Below are 22892 nucleotides of genomic sequence, written 5' to 3' on the forward strand. Positions count from 1 at the left end.
TTATAACTTTAAAATGCATCCATTTAAATTTTTTATCTGAGCCTGACAATAACTCTATCAGGTATTATTTTTGTTCTACATTCTGAGAAAAACTGAGGCAGGAAGTTTAAAAGGTTTGCATAAGGTCATATTTGCAAATTGTTGACAGGTCTCTACTAAGCCATGAGAGTCTAGACTCTCCTACTCCAGGTAAATGGTCCACATCAACAGCTATTAAGTCTACTGGATTCATATATCCTCTTTTCTATGTTTCTCCTTCTCTTTTCATCCACTCCCTTCATCAGGCCCTTACTATTTTTTGCTTGGACTGGTCCATTAGCCTCTTAATTGGTCTTCAAAATTTTCAATTTTAGCTCACAGTCCTCTTTGCTGCAAGAGCAGTCCTTAAATAACAAAGTGGGGTGCAGCAGCACTTCTGTGTTCATTTCCTATAATTCCACGAAGCCCATGGAATAAAGTCCACAGCCCTTAGTCTGGCACACAAGGCCCATTTCCAATCTAATCAGACACAGAAGGCCAATATATAAAAGGTGTAGCATAATCATGTGAAGGAACCAACAGATTACAAACACAGATATGAGGTGAATTGGTGTTACAACTCTCTAAAAACACCTTCTTGATTTGGGGACATGTTTTTAGGAACCAATCTTCTAAATAAATATTTGGTCTTTGACACCAAAGGTAATATATATGACAGGTCCTGGTCTCAGGAGAGAAAACTGATAATAGGTGGAATTTGGATTTGGAAAACTGGGTGGATAAAGACGGAAAATTGTAGGGTGTTGTCAAAGGCAGAAGGGAAGTGCAGGAAAGATTGAATTTCAAGGCTTGTTCCTGCTGGCATTGTGTGTTCTTTGTTCCTAAGACTGACTTGAAATTTGCTAATATGAAATTCTCCAGACATAGTTCAAATGCCACCTCCTTCTTGGAATTGCTCTACAGAAGGACTGTCTCCTCTGCCGTTCTCTGCAGCTCTGCAACCCTCCCCTCCAGTCTTCCACATACCCATGTAGCTCTTAATATTCATTTCCTAGTCCATGCATTTATGAACATAGGAATTGTGAAAAGACTGAATATAAAGTGTTTTCAGAAATTTTATCCAAAATGTACCTAGGGCATCAGAAATTATCTAAAGAACATCATCTGCTTTCACTGTAAGAGTACATAGTGTTGCACTCACATAAAATTTTGTGACAAGCCTATTAAGGCAAACATCAAAGCATGGTATTAATATCAAAATGTTTTGAAAAGCTTTGCTCTCCAGCAAATAAAATAAAATAAAATAAAATAAACAACCATAAACATGAAAAAGAAGATACCAAGGTACAAAGGGAATTTGAAGGGGAACATGTTTCAAAAAACTTATTTATCCCCAAAGTTAGAATCCACATAATGGTAACATTATGGAGGTTTTACTGTAGACCAAGTACTATACTTAACATATTATCTCAAATACTCATTCAAGTGGATTTATAGAAAATTGTGACACTTTGAAAACACAAGTAAGGACTTCTAGAGACATTTAAAAATAGTGTTTGCTTTTTTTTTTCCTCCTGCAATTAACTATAGGTTGAAATGATTTTTAGGAATTGGACACTGTTCTTTTGGGATATGTTCTCTCAGGTTGGACTAAGGAATATTAGGGAAGTTAAGAGCACCTGGAAGGGCATATCTCTATGACCCCGATATTCCCTGGGGTCAAAAATTATGGCTGATCATTTTGAGCCTTGATTAATTTTATGTCATTATTAACACTATCATGGGCAGCTAACATTTTGGATAAAACTGTTAGAGTCTGTAAACAAGTCTGGATGGCGCCTGGCATTTTGCCAGAGGGAGTGGTTTGTGAAGTAACGCCATTAAGTGTGGAGATTCCTTATTGGTTGACTGATGTATCTAGTTTATGCTAATTAAGATAAGCTGTGTGGAATGTATAAATACCTCTGTTGTCCTACCATAAACGGTTCCCACTCCTGCTGTATCAACGTACATAAGTTGTTCGTCACCCCCCGGTTAATTTTGCTGCAGCCAGACTGCGGCATAAAACTTCATACATTTGAAAGCACTCCTACATGAACAATTTCATATCGAGAGAAGTCACTTCAAGCACTGGCCAACCATTTTACTAAAACATGGCTCCAACGTAAGAGATGATGCTCTGAGCATGAGAAGGATGTCAGGCACAGACCTTCACGCTGGACAGGCTGACTTACAGTGTATGGCTGATCGAATGGGATCTCAGAACCACTGAATAATAGAATGCTAGGCTCAGAGACACCTGCTACCTCCAACTCTTATTTTGTGCCCTGAAACCCCGAGTCATTGGCTTACCTGGCTAATGGGCGCCTGGCTCGATTAACAGCCTCCAGATCGGCATAGCGGAGATCAAGCTGGCAGCCAACAAGGACAACAGGTGTGCGAGGGCAAAAATGCTTGATTTCTTGATACCACATGGTTTTCACATGATTTAGGGAATTGGGATTAGCAATTGAAAAACAGAGGACCACAACATCAGACCTAAAAAGGAAATCACAGAAGAAGCTCGTATTGCCTTTTAACTTTTTTTTCTTTTACCACTCATCTAATGCCATGTCATGTCACAGTTAAAAAAAAAAAAAGGCCAGATATTAAAAGATATTGAAACACATCTCTAAGTCATGCAAACAGCCTGATAAGCCCCCACATTCCAGCACCAACACAGCCTGGTAGTCCATTTTCATCTCTCCCTGCAGAATGCTTATGCACGGAGAAGTTCCCAATGATGTTTATTTTCCGGTGGAGATGGTTACCCCAACTTAACTCAGTCCTGGAGCCATAACATGCTGAACTATTTCTGTTCACAAGAAATAGTTTCAAGATAAAAGAAAACAATAAAAACTACCTTTTACCAGTTTGAAACATAAAGGTGACGATGACTTGACCCAATGAGATAAAGCAAACAGTTTAAACACTGCCGAAAATGTCACAAGTATTTGCCGCTCAGGGTCAGCAAATACACAGAAGGCTTTCTGCCCTTCTTCTCACTTAGGCACACATGTAGAGAGCACAACCACTTATCTGTTTCCAAAAAGAAAAATCCTGAACTTGCAGGAATCTTGACTTTTTAAAAAACTAGGTATAAGGCTCAGTATTTAACATACAGCTCGGCAAGAATTAGACGGAGGGCTAATAAGGTGAGAAAATATGGGAATTAGATTTTTCAAATGTTATACATGATACATAGCAGGTATACAGGGAAAAGGAAAACTGGTTTATAGTGAACTCTGACATGGACCTTCTATTTTCACATAATAACTTACCATTCTAGAAGGCAAAGAACCATTTTATAAAACAGCTGTTCAAATATTGTTTGATGGATATCTGCTAAATAGGAATTATAAACCATCATTCCAGGTTAAAATATGCTCAATAATGACTTTCAAAACAGTGAGGCAGAAGAATATAAAAAACAGAAACAGCTGCGTGCATGGATTCAAGACTATCTTGCAGCTAAGTTCAGAAATAAACTCTTCTAATTTTATTAGATGTTAATTTATTGCCTTTATTGTTTATGTAATGAGAAGAATCAAGTCAATGAATCAAAACACCTTCTTTTTAAATCATTAATGAGCTTTCCCCCCTACATATCAATGAGGACAAACAAATATATGCAGGCAACCATAAAATTTCTAAAAATAATCATTTGCAATGCAGAAAACTGCAGGGTGCTTACATTAAACGTAATTCACAAGTTGAGTCTTCAAGTTATATCCAAGAAAAATTGCACCAGACCATAGCAAATAGAAGGGGAAGTCCTAAATTTAAAATATTTTGAATTATAAAAGAAAACCTAGGACTCCCAGTACATGAATGTATTAGTCTGCAGGGTTAGAATCTTCTTGAAATAAAGATATTATCAAAGATTCTTGGGTGCTGGAATAATATGTGTAAAAATATGCACAAATATATAAATGAAAGGGAAGCATGTCTTGTCTTTGGGATTCTGATTTAGTTTGTGGAATATTCTGCGCTCAGTCTTACTTCCAATCAGCATAAATAACAGTACCCAGTAAAGCCAAGAATACTTTGAATTTTACATTTTTTTACAGGCTGAGTTTTCTATTATTCATAATCCTATTTATATCGAGTATCTGATGAAATTCTGCTATAAGCTTTGTCCTGATCATAAAATAAAGCCACCATGAATTTTGGCACAGTGAGAATAATATGACAATATGTGAGGTTCAATATCATAGAGAAAGAATTGAGGAAATATATATCCTCTACCTAAATGTGGAATAGTATGCATATGTATAAAATTATTCTAATTGGTGCCTTCTATTTCCATATTAAGGCACATGACTCTAAAGAACATCATTCTCCAGAGCTTAATTTGTATGACAGACATGTAGCTAAATGTCAATTCTGTTATCTAATTTTATGATACAGCATAAGTCAGAGCTAGCTTGGTTGCCAAGGTTACTGTGATAACACTCACGCCATTGAGCACATAGGAGTCACCGTGCAGATGACCTGTTAGCAAGTACGGACAGGACCTTGGGGGCTGGAAAAAATGGAATTCTGTGATGACAGCAGCACAATACCATCACACAATACAGGTCCGGAGGGCTCAGCTTCTAACTATGTCACGTCAATATCTAAATGCATGAAATGCTGTGGGAAAGCTGGAAAAACAATTTAATGTTCTGTAAATATTTTGCCTCAAAATGATGACAGTTGAAGAAAAGAGGCTGCACTGAGAACAATACTACCTCTGAAGCTAAAGTAACTTATTGAGCCAAAATTCTATTTGTATTTTGGAACAAAGTTTTTCTTTTTCCTTTTGTATTGTCATTTAGTTGTTACGAGGAGAATCCATCTCCATGATTTTACATTGAAAAAAGTTAAAAATAAGATCTCATTTTAACTATCTACTTGCATAAGTGTCTTTTGTTTAACCTGCATTGCTCTGAACACAAATGCAAGAAAATTGGATGTTCGGGCCACACAGAATAATTGTTTTTTAAGGTTTGCCATGTGAACACTATATCCTAACTCTTATTTCTACCTAAAGGCCCAGCATAAGTGAACATACAGATCAAGGTGTCCTGTTGGTGAATTTCTCTTTCCTCCATCCCAACATGGCTTCCTAATTTGTAACGTATCAGTTATCCTCTGTGATAGAAACACCTATGCAAGCAAATTTTTGAGAATGCCATTTATTCTCTCTAGATTTTGAGGCCATTTTCTATCTTATCAAAGGAGGCACAAGACCTGTGGCTAAGAATATCTCCAGCTTTAGGCAGAAGTCCAAGGAACCAGAGATATTAAATAACTTTTAATCAAAACATTAATTCCTGTGTGGAGGCTGTTCAATGTCTGACATAAGCCTGTGTTTAAAAATGCCATTCCAATGAAGATAAAAAGAAAAGAGCCAAGTTGTAGCTTTTCTATTTTCATGGCTCTGTTACTTTATTTTACTTTAAAGAGTGAATTTAAAAATAATTGGTTGGGGGGGGTATGATGAAGACATTTTTTACATATCAATCAGGCAGGGGAAGTAGTCTAGAAATGACCTCAGAGGGGGTCCTATTTCAGCTGTAAAAAGAACCTGATAGGATTTAAATGGAATCCTCCAGCTATCTGGAGTAGAAAGAATTTGAGAATACAGAGGGGCAGAGCACAGAGTAAATGAGACTCTAAACCCCAGGACATGAATATTGAGAAAGGCTAGAAAGAGGTTTAGAATGTTTATTTCATTTAGAAAAATGTATGGCTGGGCCAAATGGCTTTATTAGAGAAAGCAAGAATCACAAAGGACTTAAAGAGTATATGGTCCTAGTTGTTGGCCATGGAATGTGTGTTTTTTTTTTTGTTTTTAGGGAAAAACATGACTTTTTAAAAAATTTTGTCCCTAAGGGGAAAATATCAATAGAAAAGTTTGACTCCATTACTAACACATAAAATAATGCCTGTGAAATAATATTTTGATTAGTTAACTAAAAAAAGGATCCAAAATAAATTGATGTGTTGCAAAAATTGGGAATCTCTAGTTTCACAGGGGAATGAGAAGGAATCACAGAGAGACCAAGTCATTCAAAAATGCTTGAGCTTATAAAGCCAATCTTGGTTGTACCAGTTTTTTCTTTGGATATTAAACAAACCTAGGAAGCATATTTTTTCAGTTATCTTTTTAGGGGGGAACAGGGGCCAAAGACAGCAAGTGAAAGATTGGCAAAGACACGTGGGTAACATAAGGAGAGCATGCAAACTTGGGACCAACCTTTTTTTGGAGGATTAAGGAAAGAATCTGAGAAAAGTGCATCTTACCCACATATCTTGGCCCTAGCCAGTCTTTGAACAGCAAATATGTTCTGAAAGCCTGTCTTTACAAGGTCTACACTCAAATATAGCAAACTTGGTAGGGAAAATTGGAGAAGCAACCAGAAGCTGAACTAATTCTCCAGTATGAAACACCAAATTCATTCTTTGAAGAAATGGTTGGAAAAGGGATAGATAAGCTGTATAATAACACTCTTATTGTTAGGAATGAATTTTCTAAGTTCTCTCCTATCACACAAATGCTTTCTTCTTTTTTGGGGTCCCATCTTCCCTTTGTCTTCCCTTTTCAGGTCTCATCAACTTTGCTATTTCCAGCTGTGGCATTGTGGGCGTTGGGTTTTCTAATCTAAATGAAAGGGGATAAATTTGAAATTATGCTTTATCTAAGAACAGCATGTCAGGACTGTCTGATGGGTCACACAAAGGACAGCAGATTCCATCCTGACATCCAGGAAGCAATACGGGGTTCAGCTGCGTGCCCTTTTTCAGTGTGCTCCATTCCACTATGGTTGGGTCTCTTGCCAGACTAACACTGTGTTGACCAAGACAAAGCCAACAAGGATGTTTACCTGAGTTCTGCATGGATGTTTGTCCTTTTGTGATGACACCAGCACAATGCCATCACACGATATAGTATATATTGTTCTTTTAAGTTTTTTAGTTTATGGCAGGATCCTACCTTTGATGTCACCACTGCCTATTATTATTTAATTTTTTAGGAGAGACTCCTCTATGCTTTCTATCGGTAGAGACCACATCACATTTTATTGGGCTTCTTTTCTTTGTGCGCATGCACCATCTGGCAAAGATTCCAGCAGGAGTTCCTGACCTCTACACCTTTGGGGCTTCAAGCTTCCTTCTCCCTGATGACAAGTGAGGCAGGTTCTTTACAGAAACATTTTCAAAACCATTCATGTCGACAACACACCTTTCATGCACAGAGTCCGACAGTGCTATGCAAACAGACACATCGAAACAGCACAAAACAGCTGGGAGCATGGCAGAGAAAAGAAACGTGGAACACGTGGCTTGGAAAATTTTAGTAGGGGAGCAGCCCAGTGTGTATGAGATGCGGAGGGAGTTGTCAGTGATGGTGCACATAACCGCCTGGAGATGAATGGCCGTGTAAGCTCACACTCATGGAGGATGGAAAGGCCTGTAGGGGAGCGCCTGGCGGGAGCTCTGGGGAGAGCAGGGCAGAACCATGCAGCGCCCTGGATGTGAGCAGAGAAATCAAGTCCATACTTTACCAATAGCAGTGAGGCTTCTTAAGTACAGATGTTATGTGGGGAAAACTGTCAAAACACCCTGAAATATATCCAGATTTGGGAGTGATTAGCATGCGCAACTATTTGTTCCAAGCCTGTAACCGCATTTTTTTTTTTTTTTTTAGTAGGAAGCAACATTTTAAACCAGTCTTCCCCCACCCTTTGAAAAAGGGGCCAAAGCAATGCACGTTCTCAAGTGCAAGTGAGCCACATCAACATCCCACCAACGCCACCACATCCTAAGAGAGATACTTGGGTCTTACAAAGGCTTGATCCTATTGTCACAGCAGGTAATGGCTCTACCAAAGAAAGTTGTGGGTTACAGTACAATGGAAACAGATTCTTTTTCACTCGATATCCCATTTTCAACGTGTGGCCAACTGTGATCCTATTAGTGTATTCTTGCACCTCACACAATCACCAGAAGAAGTGGAAAGCATGTGAAACTGGGTGAAGCATAATCAATTTATTAAAAGAAACAGACTGAACAATTTCATTGAACTCCTGGAAAATGAGTACGGGATACACTCACATAAGACTCGGTTGGCAGCAGGAGGTGAAATGGTCATGAATTCTCTTCCAACTCCACCTCTAGTTCTCATGCTCTCTCACTTTCCCAAAAGCTAAGTGACTGAGAAGCTTCATTCCTATAGGCTTAGTGTTTTCTCCAGAGGGCAAGACTAGTTGAGATATGAGAAAATCTCCATGTTAGTGAGAACATCATGTGGGAGAGTTCCCTGGGATTAACCTCCCCAGATCTTCTGAGGCCAAATGTCAACTAACAAGATCATCCCATCACAATGAGAAAGGGACTTTTCCCAGGCCTCCTCGCAATCTTCTTTGAGCAAGGTACCGGGAGTCGTCAAGTCACTTATCTAATATTAATAAGCAATCCTCTAATCACTTCCTCCAGAAATAGTCAGGGATACCCTACTGTGCACCAGGCCCTTTTCTGGACATTAGTGACAAAGCAATTAGAAAAAGACACAAACCACTATCCCCATTAGGCCTACATTCTAGTGGAGGACAGAGTCAACAACAACAACAACAACAACAAAAATAAATAAAATAGGTAATATGCTAGTTAGTGGTAAGTGCCAATCAGAAAATAAAGCGGGCAGAGAGGACAGAAATATTGGCGAGCAGAAGCTGGGGCTGAAAATGAGGTGACAAGGGAGGGCCTCACTGAGAAGGCAACATTTCAGTAAAGAACTGAAGGGAGGTAATGTGTCACTTTCTGGGGTAAGAACAGTGCCGAGGAGGAAAAAGCTGGTGCAGAGGCCCTGAGGACACAGCATGCCTGGGATTTTTTTTCCCTGGGGAAAGAGGCTGTGTTGTTGGAGCAGGGTGGTGAGAAGGAACACATGCAGAAGCAGAACTCAGAGACAGGCAGTCAGGGCCAGGACAGGGAGGGTCTCACAGGAGTGTGGCTTTTACTTTGAGTGAGCTAGCCACTCAAAGGGCCATGCGCAGGGATCAGGGAGGAAAAGGAGAAAGAAGCAGGGGACTGGTTAAGAGGCAGTCTTCAAAGAGAAGTGATGGTGACTCTGCTTGGCCTGAGAGGGGTACAGAACAGGCTTTTAAGTGACTACATTCTGTGTACTAAAGACAGAGTCACAGGACTTGTTGAGGGATGGGACACAAGACATGACTTGTGGAGTCAAGGATGATCTAAGGCTTTTGGTGGGAGCATTTCTTTCTTGCCAGTTCCTGGAAGTGACATCTTTTAGTTTAACATTATTTAACAATGAATTGTAATACATATATTTTAAAATTTACTATCTACCCCATTTTACTTCAAGTTCATTTTAAAGAATTCTGTCCTTTTCGTATCCATTTCTCTCCCACTGTGCACAAGACAGTGTTTGTACCAAAGGGGTTCTTGATTAATGTTTATTAAATACAAAGGTCTTATAGAATTTGGAGGGTAAAAGCTGCAGACATAAGTAAGTCAGCAGGCTTAAGGTCTAGAAGAAATGAATTTAGGCTTAACATAAGTCAGGCAGGGTACCAGTTGGAGTTTTAATAAAGAATAAAACAGACTGTGAGCTATTATATTTCTTCAGACTATTACTGGTAAAAGATCATCGTATAATATCTCTGGTACATAGCAGAGGTTAGTCAGTTAATATTCTTTTAAAAATTACTTGAATTTATCTAAAAAAACCATTTACCCCATCTAATTGGATATTTCCATAATACCAGGATAACAATGAATTAATGATTCCTTGCAGGAATTAAATTATCTTCAGAAGCAAAGGAAGGGTAAATAAATGGGCAGGTTACTTTTGGGTTTAATTCTAGTTACAGGAGAATTATGGCTTAAGGAAGCCTTCTATTCCACAGACCATCTTTCTTTTTAAAAGAATACACAACAAAAGTCACTAAAGGTAAGGAACGTGATAAATTGAAGAGCGAATTCACTGATTGGCTTCATCTTCCCGCCATTCGGAATTTCGTCCTTCTGACTATGCGCCCTGTAGGTTGAGGGCAGAGGCAGGCCTGGGGGAGAGTAAAATGGTGGGATAATTCTGGAAATCTAATGAGTATCTAACATTAGCAATCACTGAAAGGATTGTTGCTAGGATTCACTAAGAAAAATATCCGTGAGGATGTTCTATAAAACAACTAAGTACTAGTTATTGTTGTGGAATTGCTGAAAGACAGGCAACAGCATTACCCACTGAAGACTGAAGAATTACTCAGCACTTTCTTTTTGCTCCCCGCAATTTAAAAGAGAAAACTGTGTGGTGCTGTATATTTCTTCATTGGAAAGTTCCAGTATAGAACATCACAAACTGAGGCTTTCTCTGTTTTCACAATGAAAAGTCACCACACCTCACTATAAATCTGACCCAACTTGTCAAACCTGCAGTTATTAAGAAAAAAATAGGAAAAAAGTGAAAGGAATGCACGCACAAGACATCAGCTTGTTCAACAATGAACTTGGTCCTTATTCTCTTTGCCCACCTTGGAAACCTCATTATTTGTACTTTTGTGACGCCCTCTCTTGGGTCAATCAATTCTTTTCTGGCTGAGCCACAAAGGACCATCTTTCCCAGCCACATGACCCATGTCTGGGCAGCAGCCAGAATCCTTCATTTTGGAACACAAGTGAGCCTAGCCACTGAGACTTGTTGCTATCTCATTTGGCATTCTTGCTTTCCAGGACAGTTTCATCCTGGGGACAGGGCTGGGTCAGGCACAGGGATCCCAGGTCTTTTGATGTTTTCCTCTGGCTACAATATAAGTGTTCCACTTCAGAGCAGAAAGGACAGTGTGGGATAGTAGGCAGAGAGTGGCACAGGGCATGGAATATACAGATTTTCTGTGGGATGATTTGGTTGATTGGAATCTCATGCTTGAGTGATTCAGCACGGAACCCATACATTTCCACCCCAAATTTGATATTTTGAATTATTTGTATGCATTTAGTCTAAGCATTTTTGTTTGTTCTGGGTAAGTATATAATGATAATAATTTACCTGCAGTTATTATACTTAATGCTTCTCTTTGGGCAAGTGAAATACTATATACACATAATTATTTAAAAATTATTCTTCAAAAAGATCTTAGAATGATCTCCAGAGAAGAAACAACCTATAATTGGAAGTGCATTAATATTAATACAAGTAATTTTGTTTAAGAATAGTCATTCAAATAAGGCATTACACACAAATTACAAATCCAAAAAACTTGGGGGGAGGATGTTTTGAGGACATGGCTTGAGTCTGTTTCCTTTTTCCACTGGCCTCACATCTCATCTTCCATTTGCTAATTCTTTATGGTGAAGCCAAGTACCAGGGCTTTCCATCTTCATCATCTCAGGTTGGTACATTCCTTGTGATTCTTACTGTACATCTGTACATATAAACTTCAATCAAATAAAATAAAGTAAAAAGTAAAAATAATTTGGAGTATTTGATAAGAATATTTTCTTAGAAGATCTTGGCATGTATGAGAGATCAATCAATAGACACGTTCACTCACTCAATTAACACTTATTAAACTTCTCCTACGTACCAGTGTCTGGGCACTGGTGACACAGAGTAGAAAGACAAAAATCTCTGTCCTAGCATACTAGGAACAAGAGAATAAAGGGAAGGGGAGAGAAAATGAAGGAGTCAATTTTGACACAGTGTAGGATTTGCCAAGATATTCTATGGCAGCATGTAAGAGAGACACTTCACCTGTATTCTAAAGGTGAGAGGGAGAGTAAGGAGAGTTCAGAGAGAACGTCTGGGAGAATGTGACACTTGCTCTAATTCTGTGAATATCAGTAGTAATTAGTTGCCTTAAAAAAAATGGTTGGGATGGGTTATAATTTCTAGGTGGATATAATGCATCCTTGTGGGTTTAAAGGCTTCAGAGGACTTGGGCCTATAAATGTTTTGTTGTGTCTACAGCAAGACATGAGGCTGGAGAGGGAGAATGGAACCTGATCCAGAGAGACAAGCAAAAGTGGGAGTCCCACAGCACGGTGTTCCGACTGCTCCAAATGAGAGATCATACCTGATCATTCAACCCTGCATTCAGTTCCCAGCCGGGATGGCCAGGTAGGAAATACACACTCCATTTGCACATATTGGGGGTTACCATGACATTCCCTCGCTCTAGACTGACTCGGCTATGAAACCCAATATTGCTACTATCTGATGGAGAAACAAAACTTCCACAGAATTGGGTGTTCTTTGTTTGGCTACCAGAGGGTATTAGGTAAAAAGAATCTTCTGAGGAAAAGATACAAACACAATCACTGGCAAAGAAACAACCTATGTGGTCAGAGAGTGGGCCCACTGAGCTCAGGGCTTTATTCCTGGGAGACGGGAAATAGTGTAATTTCGTGTAACAAGATGATAATGTCCTATCATTTTCTTTGACAATTATAATATTCCATTTCCTATACTCAACCATTAAGGATCTGTTTCCATTATTTTCCCCATAAGTTCAAAGAAATGATTTATATTTTTAATGAGAATTAATGTAAGGTTCCATAAATAATTAAAACATATAGCAGTCTACCATGCAAACATTTTCAAATATCATAGATTATATTGTTATAGAGATATTCCTCATCTTAAAACCTTTATTTAGATATAACTTTCAACTATGCATGTTTAGTGTTTTTTAATTTGATGAGTTTTGACATATGTATTCCTCTGAAACCATCATCTCAATCAAGATAACAAACATTTCCATCATCCCCCAAGCTTCCTCATGTCCCTTGGTAATCCATCCTTCCATTCCATCATCTTCTCTGGGCAACCAGTGATCTACATCTGTTACTAGATTAGACTGTATTTTCTAGATTTCTGTAGAAATGGAATTACACAGTCTATATTCTTTTTTGCTTGCTTCTCACACTACAAGGGAGCCTCCCTTTTGGTTGAGGTTTGGTAAGAAGCATCACGATAATTCCATGACAGTGTTCACCAAAGTGTGGCTGAAGGACCACAGACTTCATAATCATCCAGGTGCTGGCTAAAATTGGCTGCTTTACCTCTTTGCAAAACTCTTACTTCAGAATAACTGCTATGCTTAGGTGCACTCAAGTATGAAAACTAACAATTTTAGAATAACCTCATAGGGAACCACTATTCCTATCTCTTGATCTAAATAACTGCTTTTATATCTTTTCACTTTTTTCTATAACCTGAGCAACTTGAGTTCTTCTTGTTACAGTAGCACACAAGACTCAATGCCTTTAGGACATAAGCTCTAATAACTTTTCTAGACCTATTCGTACTAACACACTGAAAAGTGTGGTCTGTATTACTTTTTCCATTAAGTATATGCATTACTAGATTTCTTCTCTTTGTTATGTTGCTATCCAATTATAAAGCCCAGCATCAGGACCACGACTGGGGGACAAAGGCAAAATACCTGCCTCAGGTGCAAATACAAGAAAAGCTCAGTAATTCAGATGAATACTATTTTTAAAACATAAAAATCATGACAAAAAAGCCACAATTCAAAACATACCAATATTATAGATAAAGTCAGGTTAAGAAACATTACCATATGGAGCCCAAGGCAAAAGGGAAAAAAACAAATACTAATAATGATCCTGTTTTTAAAAATTATTATTATTTACATTTTTAAGCCTGTGGTGAGAGACTAATTGGCCTTGCCTAGTCCTGGCCCTGGTCCACTTCCACTTGATATATTTCCTGAAATAATCATTAGAATAATCTGGATTACTTCTGGCCCAGCATTTAGAATGTGTTATGGACAATAACAGCTAACTTGAAGTACTCTAGATGCATTAAACACTTCAACAGTTTTTAAAGGTTCTCAACTAAGCATTCAAAATGGGGTGTGTTCATACCCTATCTGATTACATGGGCCTTCAACATGAAACCAAACCCATCTTATCTAAACAGACACACAGAAACCACAGTGTTGATTATAATGTCATCATTTGAAACATGTACTGCACTTCTCATAGGAGCTTACAACAGTTGAGAAAAATCAGTGTAAGATAAACTATATAATAAATGGGTTCCAGCCAGACTTAAAATATGCTGGAAAACTATGGGGGGTAAGGGCAAGTGAACTGGTTCTGAATCTTTAAGTTAAATGTTTTGGGGGAAACATGCCAAAAAAAAATGACCCAAGATTCCAACTCACTCTGGAAAAGTCTGCTTTGATGTATCATCTTTACTGAAAGTGAAAGGACTAATATTTAGCCACTTAGGAATGCATGTAAAGAATCGGGTTATTTGCCATGCTTAAAAAATTTAAGAGACGTACTGGATGAGAGATGGTGAATGCAGGTCTTTCAGGGTCCACAGAGGACAGAAGACTTAGACTGTACCAGGAGGAAATTTAAAGTAAACTTGTCATCTGTCAGTCTCATCAGCCACACAGCATGGTAGGTAGGCTTTGGAGTCAGACCCAAGTAGAAAGTTCAGCTCCATTCTGTCCTTGTGGCCCTTTCTGTACCTGTTTCCTCAACTGTGAAATAAGCCCACTTTGCAGGGTCACAGTGAGAACGAGGTGGGACAGGATATGTAGAGTGATCGCCTGGCACAGATCTGACTCATGGGGTTCCTTGATTAAATTTTAGTTATCACCTTCAGCACCATCAGCTTCATTAAGTGTCTGAAGGTTATCTGGCCCTGACACAGATCAGGGTCGGAGGTTTTCAAAGAGAGGAGACAGAAAACAAACAAACAACAACAAACAAACAAACAAACCCATAATTATTTATATCTGGTGTGACTGAAATAGAGTGTTTGAGCAGCCCAGATGCCCTGCTGGAGGCTGAGCCCATCCTGTGTGTCTGTCTTTTTGGTGCCAGGTACCAAAATGTGAACCTTTCATTCTTAGAAGAGTTCCAGGGAAAACATTTGAGAGAGATTTCTTTAAGAAGAGGCCCCTTCTTTGTCAACAAAAGAGCAGTTGATCACAGTCATGGTTACTATGTTCAGTCTTGCTCTTGACATTTCAAAAGATCCAGAAAAGAACTTCAAAAGTTCATCTGAAAGTGGATAGAAAGTGGGTGGTAGGAAGAAAGGTTACAAGAGAGTTCCTGAGAAGAGAGGGCCTGCCAGATTTCGGACCTGTGAGGAGTCAGGGTGCTGATGCTCCCCTGCTGACTTCATCCTCCCTCCAACGGAAGGACTCTCTTCAGTGCTAGTTCTCAGCTGGATGGACAGCTTCCCTTCCTCAAGGAAAAGGGGCAACTAAATGGGCTTCTGGGGTCTCCTCTGGTTCTAAGGCTCTGTACCAATATGGAAGAGCCAACGGAAACCCAGATTCCCAACGTGGCACAGTTTCCAGCTTCATCCTCTTGAAGGTGCAAGGTAGCTTGGCACAGTGAAAAGAGGTGGGAGTCTGGAGTCAGCAAGGGTGGGGTGGAAATCTGCCTCTGAGACTCATCACTGGTTAGGTTACATCAGTGAAAGGTCTCAACTCTTTGCTTCTTTGTAGCATGGAGATAATCTCTGCCTCCTAGATCTCCCGAAAGGAATACCTAAACTAATGTTGGCAAAGCTCCTAATATGTTGGCTGGCACATGGTAGGCTTTCCATAAATTGGAGCTATTATTTTAATTGGCTTAAAAAATGAGTTGAATAGTTGCCTTTAAATAAAGAAGATAGCAATGATATTCTGGTTACAGTTAGCCAGTTTTCAGACTTGGAAAACTGTAAATTCAGGTTGGTAGACTGCCTGCTACTGACCCCCCTTGACCACTCAGAAAACCAGAACCTGTCTATGCCAAAGAATGTATGAAGGGCAACAAACTAATTTCGTTTAAACTAAGAAGCAGAGGAAACTGAGGGCAAGGCCTGGGGCATCATGGGATGAATCTGGTTTCCCTCACTGTTACCACAAGAATCTAATTATTTTAAAAAGGTTCTAAATATCTTGGAATATATTCCACATACATGCCTCCAAATTTATGTCTGCTGCTCATCCCATTGACTTGTAATTCAAACCAAGTAGAGTAAAAACGTTAGTCCAAAGACAGGTTTGCAAATCCAACATCAGCTCTCTCACAGCAATCAAAAGAACTGGTCAAAGTTCTATACTGAATAAAAGAAACTTATGCTACCAGATTTTTCCATAAAATGTAACCTCTGGGTGCTACATTAATGTGGTATTACCTATTTACAATGTACAGAAAGATGATGGAGTCTGACAGTGGAGCTCTGACTTTTGTTCTTTACTAGGACTGGGGTCTATGGCAGGACACCTAGAGGCAGTGGAGGGTCAGCAAGGACAGAGGAAATACAAGGTAAAAACAAGCACACAAAATGAGGCCCCAAGTAGAACGTGGCCAGAAACACACATGGGGATGTTTCCTGAAGCCCCTCTGGGCCACTAGGAGAAGCAGAGTTGGCTCCAGGAGTACTTCCTGTTTCTATCAAAAGGGGAATGGGTTACAGTTAATGGAACCAAACATCACAGACAAGGGAGCAGAACAATGTACTTTGAACTGATGGAGCCACAGGAAAGAGCAGCTTGTTTTCATTGGGAGTGAAGAGACACAGGCATGACAGGCTGTAAAATGACTCCAGCTATGTCCAGGAGCTGGACGGGGCCCAGTGTAGAGCTGTGAGGGCCAGAGCACCATTAAACAAATCCTAAGCTGGCGTCTCACGGGAAGTGGAGCAGCCCTTCCATCACAAAACAAGTTTCACACGACAAGGCCACGCTGAAATTCATTGTTTTGAGTGCATACATTTCAAGTGGCTATCAACCCTGATCTGTTGAAATGATTGCTAAGAGTCTAAAACTAAATATCCCAGTCGGCTCATCTTCAGGCCAATCTTTGCATGACACTTTTATAGAAAAGGAGTTACCAAAAATCCTTAGACATCTACCTTACTTATCCTTACTTTGCTTAAAGACATCATTTTAAAATCATGCTTCCTTAGAACTGCAAATATGACAAACCTGACCACACAATATTTATAAGCAGCTTCATTTATTTTATTTTTTTATATGCAGGAAAATAAAAACCTGAACTGTCAACTAAGATAACCATCAAGAACATTATGAGAATAAGGAAAGAAAAAAAAAAAACAAACAGAACATTCGAAGAGAAGAAAAGGATCTATAATGCTGGATATTAAGGTTAAAAATCCTTATTATAAAGGGGTCATTAAAACCATGTTTTACTTCCACATGTCCCATTCTGAGTCCCCATGAATAAACTGTTCTAAATCACAGGTTTTTTTCAGTGTGTGAGTTACTTCTCAGGAGTAGGGCAATCCCTTTTACTCAGTATTTTAGGCCATTTTGAAAAAAAACCAATAATTTTTTTTTTCAGAGAGCTACTGGATTGAAGAAATAGAGAAACTTTTCCAAAGGTTTATGTCATCACCAAGGTGCAATACACATGCTTGGAATTCTGTGAAGTAACATGGTGTTTGATGTTAAGAAGAGACAACTAAGATGTGACACCTAAATTCTAAGCTTAAAATGCAATGTGTTGATTTACAATTAAGGAGGGCTGGGGATGTAGCTCAGTGATAAGAGTACCTGTCTGGCATGTGCAAAGCCCTGGGTTCCATCTTCAGTACCAGCCCCACCCCTGTTTGGGTAAAAAAAAAAATCTCTACCTTATCTGCATTTTAATAGCTATGATCCATCCACAGAGAGATATTTCAAGTTATGGTAACAGACAGAAATTGCTAAATATTTTAAGGCATTTTGACTATGTTCCTACCCATGTCAGTGTCCTAGATTAATCTTTCCTTTACTGGATTTTTCCTTCTCCATTTTTTTTTTTAAAGAAAAATAGACATTAGTGTTTCAGTTCATTTTGGAAACATGCCTTGTGAAGGACTTCAGAGATATTTTCCTTTCTTTTAAAAAATGACCTTCAAATAAAAATAAAGAGACTTTTCAGATAACACAAAGCCCAAAGCAAATAACATCAGACTCTGCTAATATGGTCATGAAAAGACCACAGAGACCTTCTGAAGTAGAGTAGCCAAGTGCTAAAATAGCTTGAAACACTTTCACAGATGTCAAATGAAGTGTCACTCAGAAAAACAGCCATCAAAGTAGCTCAAGGCTGGAGGATAAGACAGAATCCTCATCTAGTAAACTTCCAGGCCAACTAGCCCAAGTTGTTTTAACCTGCAATTTCCTAGTGGCAAAGCAAATTCTGTTTTTCTTGATATCAGAAAAAAAAAATGCCATTTCCCCCCCTTCTTCAGCACAAGTAAAGAACCCAAGATATTTCAAAAGGCCATTATGATGTGGTTTTTGTTAACATGTGAACCAGCTACCGGGTCTCAAAAGGTAATTTTACTCAAGCTCAACCACAGTGCACTAGTCTTGTTTTACCTGCCATATGCAAATCGCCTGTCCTTGTGATGATCACCAAAAGTATCCCAAAGCCTGAGAGAAACGCTCACTTCATCAACAACATCTCGGGAACGTTCCAAGACCTGCAGGAAAGAGAGACAGAGTCCACGTGCTCAGTGTTAATCACACACTCCCCCAGAGGAGGGAGTCCAAGTTGACACTTCTCAGGGCCCCTAAACCCACTTGCATTTCGTTTCCTTATTTCATCTACTGGGACTTAAGCCAGCTCCTAACTCAAGTCCTAGAATCACATGACTCACACCCCCATTCAGGTCACCATGGCCATACTCCCAAGTGTGCCCTTTGCTTCTGTTCTCTCTTGTGGCACTAAAAAGTTAGTTTTGTTTTGAATGTGCAGTTTACCCACCCTCCTCCACTAGTTTTAATCTGACTGGCAAACAGCCATGATGGCCTAAGGATCCTAAAGACACCGTGCACCTTACCTCCTGGCAGACACGGTACTGGTCAATGGCCCACACGGTAGGCACGTGGGTGGCCAGCAGCTGATACTGCGTGAGCGTGGTATTACACGCTCTGGCACAGATCAGGCGCGTCTTCCCCACGGCATTGTCGCCCACCACCACACACTTGATGGTTTCCACGTTGGGTCTTTCGTAGTCCATGTCAGTGTCCATTTATGAAGCTCTACAAGAAGAGAGTGAAACTACATTGAAGACTCCAAGGCTTTCCAGAGCACTCCCAGACACTAGAGTTCAGAACAGCTTTGCCTCTGTCCAGCCACGTCCTTGCACGTACACAAGCACAGGCAAGATGTTTGGAAGTTCATACTAAGCCTGATTGAAACCCAAGTTTTCTTTTTATATCTCACACAAGAACAAAAACACCAGACTGCTATTTTGACCCCAAACAGTTTATTCTGGTTAACATGTTATTTTCTCCTTGGTTTTCTCTAAACATAACCTGCCTACTGCAGATCTGTCCAGGCACTGTCAGGGCAGCTGGCACACATTTATAGCTCACTAGCTGCTCATGGTGACTGGCTGGTGAGATTGGTCACCTGCAGGCTAACCTTTGATGCTGGAGCCTAAGGTGCCTTGGAGATCCTGGTGTCTGCCCCACCACAATCTTCCAGTTATCCAACATTTTTGAGAAGCAGGTTTCTTTAAGTTCATCATTACTATGGTAACATAGAAGAAAATCAAAAGCGCAGATTGAAAAAACTGCCTAACTTTAAAGAAGAGTCTGAATTCTGAGGTTCCAAGCAAATTAACTTCTATTTATTTATATTAATCAAATAAATAATGATATTCTCAAGGTGGCCCACCTAAAAAGCAACAACAACAACAAAATGACCTTCCCCTCTGTATTTTCATCAAGAAATCTAGAGCACATGGTAAAAGATGAGTCACTTTGAGAATGAGAATGAGAGGAGTCACTTTGGAATCTTCCTGAAACTACCAAAGGAAGTCTAAAGAGGATTGCTGGGTGAGGGGTCAAGAGGAAGAGGAGCGGCTGGGGTTGTGGCTCAGTGGTAGAGTGCTTGGCCCTCATGCATGAGGCACTGGGTTCAATCCTCAGCACCACAGAAATGTAAAATAATGATATTGTGTCCACCTAAAACTAAAAAATAAATATTTAAAAAAAGAGGAAGAGGAAACACTGCTGCAACTTGGCTTCCCCAGGGTCAAGGCCTTCCACAAACCCAGAGCAGCCTCACTACTGGCAGCAGCTGGGTAGGAGACCAACTTTGGAAGATTTTAAGATTTTAATGAGCTGTAGTTGTCCTTCTGAGGAAGTCTATTATTAAACTGAGAAAACTGGTTAGGTGGTCATGGTAAAGAAACTGTTCGGAGGACAGCCTAATACATAATTGAGACTCAATAAGGCTTTAACTTGATTGATTTGAGAATGATTAATTTGGATGATATGGGTATAGGTGGAGAAATGTAAGGAAGATATTGAGAAGAATACTTTTTCACAGTTAGGGCTGTAAGAAGATGAAATAGTCTCAGGAAGTGAGGATATGGAATTGCCGACAGTAACACCATCACAGGAGGTGTTAAGCCTGAGGCTGGAGAACTTGGCAGGAGTGGGTTCAGGAACAGATGAGTGGTTAGGCTAGGATTTGCTCTGTGTTTCATATGCCATGAAGAGGCTTTTTTTTTTTTAAACATCAGAAATTTATTAGTTGTTCAAAACATTACATTGATCTTGACATATCATATATCATACCATGAAGAGGCTTTTATAATAGACACCTGTGCCTTACCTAGCAATGTATATTCTCAACATCTTGGGTGAACAGAATCTTTAAAAAAAATCTCCAATTCTGACAAATCAGCCAGATATAATGACTTCTAAAATTGGTCTTTTTAACATTTTGCCTTAAAACAGTGTTTTTTTTTTTCACAAAGTGTCCAAAGCATGAATTTTGGCATTAGACCAGTGTTTGTCAGATACTCCCCCCAGGGGATACATACAAAGTCTGGGGACTTTTATGGTTATTAAAATCAGAAGGTGAGGTTAAAAGCTACAGGTTTCTAGAGGGTACCAGCCAAAGATGCTGCTGCTTAACATACTTCATTGCACAGGACAGACCCTACAACCTACCCAAGCCCAAGTGTCGCAGTGCTAAGGTTGAGCAACCCTGACTCAGATGAACATGAGTTTGAATCCTTGCTATCCCACTTCTAGCCAATTGACTTTGGGCAAGTTGTTTGTACATCTGGCCTTCTGCCTCTCCATCTGCTAAATGAAGATTATAATAATATCCATCTCCTAAAGTATTGTGGGGGATGAAGAAAACTTATGCTTTAAGTTCCTGGTGTGGTATTTGGCAAAATAAAAATTCATAATCATGATGTTGAAGATAAACGCCTTTAGAAGACAACAAATTTGAGCCAGGTGGGAAGCCAGAATGAGATGCAAACTCATACACTTAATAATGACAAAGATCTATAAAAAGGATGAATTTTAGAACAGCTCATTCAAGAACAAAATCAAAGAAAAAAAAACACAATATGCAGAATAGTTGACCTTAGGCAAGGAAGACACAAAAAGTTTTGGGTGGGGAGGGGGAGACAGGGAGGAGGTCACAGTAAACCAAAAGATGAAAGAGGTGGAAAATAGATTAAAATATTTTCATGGGGCATTTCTAGATTGCAGAACTAGAATGATAATACTTTTTAACGCTCTTTGACAAGTTTCTGGTGATGTTACCATGGGGTAAGCTAGGATCCGTACGACGGTTTCATCTGGAGCCTCACAGCTTTGAAGCCAAAGGTATATTACTTTCAATGCCCTAAGTACCACCACAATTTAGTCTTTTGAACATGAATTCGACTTTTTTTTTTAAGATAGATAAACATCAAAGATGGCCAATCCATAAAATTTGAAGGAATGTCTGGATTAAATAAAAATTGAGATAGGACACTGAAATATAGAATTGGTCTTCTTTTCGGACTTGCACACGAGCTCTGACAGCAGCCCCCAAAGAGAAACCCCAAGTGATTTGAATCACCAAAGCAATGGTGCAGAAAAGTTGTGTAGCTTTTACAGCAGACTACTTTGAGAGGGACACAAGTCCTTCAAGTTTATATTAAGGCTATACTTACAAAGACCCTCATTACTTATGGTTAGACAGATTTCATGTACTCCTTTAAAGAATTTCTGTGTCAAAGGTGAGAATAACATCCAAGGGTCTTCTCATTCTTAGCAATCTGCTCATGACTAAAATGAGTCCAAAGGTGCTGAACCCTCTGCATGGGGGTGGCGTGGAGCGAGGAATGAAAGGCAGGGCAAGGTTGAATGTTCTTAGATGTGGAATGCAGATACAGAATTTCTAAGAAGCATTGCTGAATTTCCAAATCCTGAAAATATTTTACTTGGGGTAGAAATCTAAAAAGCATTTAAAGGATGTGAAGTCACAGCCAAGGAGGCAAACTCATTCTACACTTTATATTGTTGTAAATCTTCATTTATTTGTTTCATGTAAATAAATAAACTTTAAATTATGGTAGTAATTATAAAAATATGCAATTTTATCCTTCTCCTCTTGTTTTGGGCTCTAATTTATTCATCTCTAGCACTCTTATGGTTGAGTGAGCTCTTAGGACCATCTGGATAATGACTATCTGCTTTCTGATTTTTATTTACCTAGAATGAGAGCAATAAATATTGTGCATTTAAAACAGTTAATAAATTTCACCACCATAAATCCTACTGATTTGTGTGGATACCCTTCTACCTTTAGACATGTACCTGAGGAGACAGGAAAGGTACAAAATAGAAAGTTCCAAAGAACCATCACCGGTAGACTGACAAATCTGACACACAACCAACCTGAACTTCATTTTAGGATGTGGGTGCTACGAGTTAACATTCAGCATGAAGAATCTATCTGCACACTGTCTGAAAGTCAAATGGTCCGATGATGTAAAAATTGGCACGTAAACAAGTCAAAGGAGGCTGGGGAGCGAAAGGCCTGGTAAGGTGGTTCTGGGAGGTCACCATCCG

General features: G+C 39.3%; 1 protein-coding gene across 4 annotated transcripts in view; it reads right to left on the minus strand.

Moving 5' to 3' along the window:
• Rhobtb1 (Rho related BTB domain containing 1) overlaps positions 1-22892 on the minus strand; it is a 72670-nt gene that overhangs the window by 21743 nt on the left and 28035 nt on the right. For 3 of the 4 annotated variants that reach the window (XM_026393743.2, XM_026393744.2, XM_026393742.2), the window contains 3 exons: positions 18860-19061; positions 18396-18499; positions 2332-2517 (listed from right to left, as the gene is read on the minus strand). In XM_026393743.2, the coding sequence (XP_026249528.2) occupies positions 2332-2517; positions 18396-18499; positions 18860-19051 (482 nt within the window). In that variant the 5' untranslated portion in view covers positions 19052-19061. Of the gene's footprint in view, positions 1-2331; positions 2518-7571; positions 7630-18395; positions 18500-18859; positions 19062-22892 lie in introns of those variants that run through there. The other variant, XM_077799340.1, reaches the window with a different exon arrangement.

This window comes from Urocitellus parryii, chromosome 5, assembly GCF_045843805.1.
Source record: "Urocitellus parryii isolate mUroPar1 chromosome 5, mUroPar1.hap1, whole genome shotgun sequence".
NCBI lineage: Eukaryota > Metazoa > Chordata > Mammalia > Rodentia > Sciuridae > Urocitellus > Urocitellus parryii.